We start from the raw sequence: 6,164 nt of genomic DNA, 5'->3' as shown, positions 1-6,164 counted from the left end.
TTCAGATATTTTCACCTTCCTGGCACAGCTTCTGTCCTCTCTGGCAGTGAAACTGTCACTAGAGAGGGATGGTTCAGGCACCAGTGTTCTGTCCCCAGAAGCACCAGGTTAAAAAAAAAATGGAGAGGAAAAGACAATTGTTAGGAAGGCAGTAGGATGGAGATCTCTGCACAGCTGGTGTCTCCCTCCATGAATGCCAAGGATAAAAGTGGGCTTGCAAAGAGAGTTACCATTAATATGTTTTAAAACTCCCTTGGCAGGCTCAGGCACCACAGTTGGATTTTGGTGGAGACCTGCAGTGCCACTGTTGCCTTCTCAATGAAGGTGGCAGCCTAAAAGTTGATGCTCTTTGGCATCAACTTTTACTTTTTTCCACAAAAAGTAAGAAAGAATAAATTTGACAAGTAATACAGAGATGTAACATCAATCCATTAATATTTGCTTTGGCTGCAAGTTGTGTGTTCCCTGTAAAAAATGTTAAAAACTTGAAGTGGCTTTAGGAGCACTGCAGCAGCTACAGGAATTCTGGCACGTTAGGGCAGATGGGGTTGGGTAAACTTTAATTAGGACTTGAGAAGCTGAACCACACTGATAAATAAAACATGTCAGCAGCCTCACCCAACTGCTTGCAGTTCCAGTTCTGTGCATGTTAGTGATTCAGAAGGGTGAGACTTATTATGCAAAACACACCTAAAATGAACTTGAAAATAGCTTTTCCTTCATTTGGTGTTGAATGAACTTCGAAAGAGGAATTTCCCCCTGCCTGCTGAGTCTGTAGGAATTAGTTATTTCATGATTCTGAAATGCCTGGTGCATTCCTATAGTTGATGTATTTGCTGATTTTTAAATGGAATTAGGTTTTGTAAATATTTTGTCAGCCCCATTTCAGTGGGTGTCCAGTTTCTATAAAACCTGAAGAAATGCTGTGTCCAACCCCTGTGTTTAGCCATGGTTTATCCTATAGCATCTCCAGCATTAACTGACAGCAATTACAGTTTGAGGAAGCAGGGAGCAATTCCTTAGTGTTGTTTTTCCAGTTAACATTGCACGTGTTTTCCTACATTTAACATGGAAATAGAATTTCCTCTAAGTACATTTTCCAGCATAAAAAAATGAAATAATTTTTGGTGCCAAACACTTCAAACTATATTGCTAAGCATTGCCTCCTCTTATTGCACTAGTTTTAAAATTCAGTTTTTGATCATTTATTGTCCTTTTGATGGCCTTTTAACTAGGTTTTCCCCCCAAACCATTTTCTACTGCTGAAAAATGTTTGTCCCCTTTTGATTACATCACAGAAACCTCAAAGAAATTTACCACAGACTGGGGGTGAAAGAAGCACTATGTAGAGTGAAGTAATCAAAATAATCACATTTTGGTATGTTTCAGAAATCAAAGATTAATTTATGATTGAGATGTGATTGTGTATTCTTATGGAGTGAAATACTGGAATATTCTTTTATAAGAAAATTTAACCCATGTTGTTTTAAATTCTACAATTAAATCTATCTCTATAATTGATATATAATAAAATAAATTATTACCCAAAATTGAAATTTTACAGTTTCACACAAAGAGCACACAATGAGCTATGTAAAAGTATGATCTTCACTTTGTGAATCATTTTTTAAGAAGCACTTTCCTATTACCAACTAGCATGTGAATGAATTTTAGATTCTCTCATTTGTTATGATCTGTAAAAGTGACATTTCTTCAATCTGTCTCTTAATGGATAAATCCATCCTACAAATGCTGAAACAAAGCACCTTATACTATGCTGCTTAAACTTGCTTGTAATTGCACCTTTTGTTATCTGCAGAGTTTTCTTAATGAGTATTCTTGTGTGAAATCATTGTTCCCTGTGGGTCTGGGGGACAGTTAACCAACCTACAGCATCATTTACTTAGTTTCTCTTTCAATACAACATTGTATTGTGAGTTTAGTGCTTCAGAAATAAATGCTAATTTCATTTGTCTGCTTTGGTTGTGTATCATTTATTTCTCTTATACAAAATCAAATCAAGTCCATTGTAAAACCCTGAGAATTTGAAAACTGTCAGTATTTTTGCTGGAAGCCTGACTAATTCTTTCCATGCTGAAGTAGTCCTACTTCATACTTAACCCTTTTAAAGTAATTTTGGCTTCAAAATTATCTATATTTTAATTTGAACCATTCTTTAACCTTGGGCATGCATTTATGTATAGCAGCTAACCTTGATGCTTATTGCTTTAATTATTTTATTATTAATATGTTCACGTACCTTAGAGGAACAGCAGCAGAGAAACAGTGAAACAGCACCGCTCCCATGGTTGTGGAAGTTGCACATCTTGCACTGGTTTTGTACTATATAAAATTTCTATTTCTGTAGGAGTTGTAACTTTAACTAAAACAAGTTATTTCATGTTAAACAGACAGTAACCCTTACCTTCCATCAAGCTGACAAAAATCCACATTTGAGCAACAAAATACACTTCAAAAAGTCATTTGAACCTTAGGACAGCATCTGTGTGTAACTCCAGCCTTGAAGACTTTATTGCATTTTGTACTGTAAAACCTGAGATAATTCCATTTAAAGGAAGTGTAGAATTCTAGTCAGAAAAATGACTGAAAACTTGTCCTGTAAAAGCAGTGCTTTTTAAACATGTAGTTTGAAGTTGAATTCCCTGCCCTGGCAGTGCTTGCAGTGCAGTATTCACTGAAGTCTTGCTGGACACTGGACTTGTTTCTACGGAGTGAAGCTCTGGAGATGTTTCCTTGTGCCACCCAACATCAGAGTTCTGCCTCTCTGCAGCCCTTTCAGTCGGCAGCTCATTAACAGATGACAATTACTGTGCCTGGCTTATCAGCTGGCTTTGTGCTTTCATTGTTGAACGGCATAAAGCAGAATTTCCAGCTGACAAAGGGGTCTGTGCACCACCCCTCCTCTGTCAGCTCCACCTCGTGGCAGCGGCACCAGTAGGCTGCTGCCAGGAGAAAGCTGTTGATGAAGCACAGCCAGGGCACGTTCATCTCCACATAGGCTGGGATCTGCACACCCAGGAGCACAACCACCACCTGGAGAGCAACAAACGGTGCCCAAGTGCCAAGGAAACACAGGAGGAGCCTGCTCAGGAGCTGCCACCTAAAGCAAGTGTTGTTGTTGTTAGGCACGTAGGGGAACAGCAGCGCGGGCTGGCTGGAAAAGGAGAGGAGCCTGGCAGACAGCAGCATGGTTGTCACCTCCTTCCAGCCAGCCAGGAGAGCCGTGCCCAGCACCAGCACCATGGCCCGCGACACCGAGGAGCTCTGCCAGCTGCCAGAGAGAGGGCACTGGGAAGGGGAAGCACTCTTCTGCATTTGCAGCTCTTCAGAGACAGCAGGAACTTGGAGAGTGCAAAAAAACCCAGAAATCCATATAACCACCACGGCAAATCCATAAAGTAACTTCCGAGCTGTCGTAGGGACCTGGGATGTTTGGGACACAGTGGTGTAATAATCCAGAGCAGCCACCAGGTACACCGGGTAAGGCAAGATGCCGTAGGTCAGAGAGGTGATCTGAGTGAAGAGGCAGATGTGGTACTCCGTGAATCGCACGCCCCAGAGCGCAAAGTCCTCAAAACAGAAAATGAAACACATGCTGAGCAGCAGTGTGAAATCGAGAAGTGCCACTGAAATGCAGAAGTATCCCATAAAACTGACTTTCACAGGTCTTGGCTTAATTTGCAACATGAAGAAATCGAGGAAGACTTTTCCAAGCATAATCAGGACCAGCATGTAGCTGATTTCAAGGCGTTGGCTGGTGTGGGTGCAGTGGTGCTGACCAGAACCATTTTCACAGGGTCTGGCAGCCATCCTCCAGCGGTGAAAACAGCAAAAATAAATGTCACAGGGCACAGTACTTCATCTCTGAAAAGAAAAAAAAACAAACCAACATTTGTAGAAATTTATTTCTGTGTAGCTCTACCAATTAGTTCCATCATAGCAACTACCCAGTTTGTCTGAATTTTTCAGGCCCCTTAATGAAGAGTAAAGAGCTTCACTAACTCATCATTAAATTATCAACAAGTGCCTAAATTTTGTTTTCTTTGAATGACATTCTTGAGAGTTAAAAGGTCAACATAATTTACTTTTCTAGCTAATAACCCAAGGAAAGGTTTAGGAAAAAAGGTTGACTATGTTGCTTTCCTTGAGAAGGCATGGAGAGGTCTTTTTGTCCAGCTGGCCAGAGGGATGGAGGTTTCAGAGCTCCTGCATATTCTGAAAAAATTACAGGACAGAAATAATACAAGACACTGCAGGAGATCCTGCAGCACAGCCTCACAGTTCATTATGCTCATAGAATCTGTAGGAAATCAAGACTGCAGAAATATCTTGAAAGCAGAAAAAGCATCAAGCATCACCTCCTTTTTTGGTGGAAAAATCCTGGAACTCCAAGGCAATCCAAAGCACAAGGGCTTCATTAGTGAATTGGACTTTTTTGTTCATCTCTAAGTACTACAATGACAGAGACCTCAGAACAGCTGGTTTTCCCTTTAGACTTCACAAGTTTCTTTATGATAACTCTTTTCTAAATATTAATTCCTAAGGAAAGTGAACATAGGGTGGCTCTCTGTTGTCAGCAAGACAGCGTGGACAGTTTTATCTGATTTCTTCTCTCTTTCCTTAAAGAAGCAGACTGGTGTCCGTGATCCCAGTGAGAGCAAAGAAGAGTTGAGGAGCCAAGGCAGCTGTAAAAAGGAACTGACTCCTCGGCTCTGTGTTAACAGCGAATTGTTTCGATTTAAGCAGACACCTTGTGTTAGTGCACGTTTGAGTTCGTGTGTCCTGAGAGCAGAGTCAGAGCAACTACAGGTCCTTGGCAGCACAACCTGAGAAGCATCCATGGAGTTTGTTTACAAGCCTACCTGGGCTGGCCGCTTCACTCTTCATCTGCACAAGTGCATCCTCTGAAACCTGATCTGGCTTTGCAGTCCGGCTTAATTCCGGTGTGTTTGTCCTCATGCACTGGATGCTGCTGCACTCGGGCACGCAGAGAGGAGGGAGCCTGCACGCAAACAGGGTCCCGTTCAGTAAGAGAATAATTAATACTACTAATAATAGTAATAGTAAGGCGGAATCACCTGTCGGGGCCGTGCGGGCTCAGCCCCCATCCTGCGCGCAGGGACCCCGCGGCTGCCGGCGCCTCCCGCTCTCGTCCCGGCCGCTCCCGGCGGGGCTCCGCCGCTGCCCGCGGCCCTTCCCGCGGGTTCCTGCTCCCAGCCGGAGCCCGAGGGACGGGGGGCTCCGAGGGGACGCTCGGGCAGTCCCCGCCCGGCACCGGGCGGGACCGGGCGGGACCGGGCGGACGGGGAGCGGCACTGGGGCTCGTGTCGAGGGAAACAGGGCACGGCACAGGTAACACGTAACGTGCACAACACATACAGCACACGTAACAGCATATATAACATGGGACAGCTATTAAGAAAACATATGACACGCATGACACATAACATATGACACATAACGTATAGCACACATAAACATAACACATATAACACACAGAACACATGTAACAAAACATTTAGCACACTAAACATAACACATACAATACCCATAGCACATGTAACACATAGCATTTAGCACACATAAATCACACATATAACACACAGAGCACATGTAACAAAACATTTAGCACACTAAGCATAACACATACAGCACCTATAGCACATGTAACGCGTAGCATTTAGCACATAAATAACATATATAACACACAGAGCACATGTAACACATAGCATTTAGCACACATAAATAACACATATAACACACAGAGCACATGTAGCACATAGCATTTAGCACACATAAATAACACATATAACACACAGAGCACATATGACATACAGTACCTATAACACAAAATAACTGCCCTGGGGAGCAGGTTCTGTGCGTTGTGTTTGATCCCCTAGCAATGGGAGGTGAAGCAGCCTCATGGTGCCCCAGTGCAGAGAACACCACGGGTGGATGCCCAGATCCTTGTAAAAACGGCAGATAAATATTTTGGGTTCTAAATGTGAGATATGTGTGGAGAAAAAAGGCGATGGTGGGGCATGAGGGTGCTTCAGCAGGAGCCCCTGGGTCCCCAGGACTTGGCTGCATGGCCAAGCACAGGATGCTCCCTCTGGGAAGCCCTTTGCCCACAGTGGGTATTG

At 43.2% G+C, this 6,164-nt stretch overlaps 1 protein-coding gene across 1 annotated transcript; it reads right to left on the bottom strand.

Annotated features, from left to right (window-relative positions):
• Window positions 1–2,114: 2,114 nt before the first annotated feature.
• On the bottom strand, window positions 2,115–5,293 carry GPR160 (G protein-coupled receptor 160). The gene is made up of 3 exons (XM_039713482.1): window positions 5,100–5,293; window positions 4,884–5,023; window positions 2,115–3,885 (listed from the first exon to the last, which is right to left on the bottom strand). The coding sequence occupies exon 3, from the start codon at window positions 3,829–3,831 to the stop codon at window positions 2,812–2,814; it is 1,020 nt and encodes a 339-aa protein (XP_039569416.1). The 5' UTR covers window positions 3,832–3,885; window positions 4,884–5,023; window positions 5,100–5,293; the 3' UTR covers window positions 2,115–2,811.
• Between the last annotated feature and the right edge of the window lie 871 nt (window positions 5,294–6,164).

Source organism: Passer montanus, unplaced genomic scaffold (genome assembly GCF_014805655.1).
Source record: "Passer montanus isolate IOZ18808 unplaced genomic scaffold, ASM1480565v1 scaffold29, whole genome shotgun sequence".
NCBI lineage: Eukaryota > Metazoa > Chordata > Aves > Passeriformes > Passeridae > Passer > Passer montanus.
The sequence above is the reverse complement of the archived record's forward strand: the minus strand, read 5'-3'. Positions and strand labels throughout refer to the sequence as shown.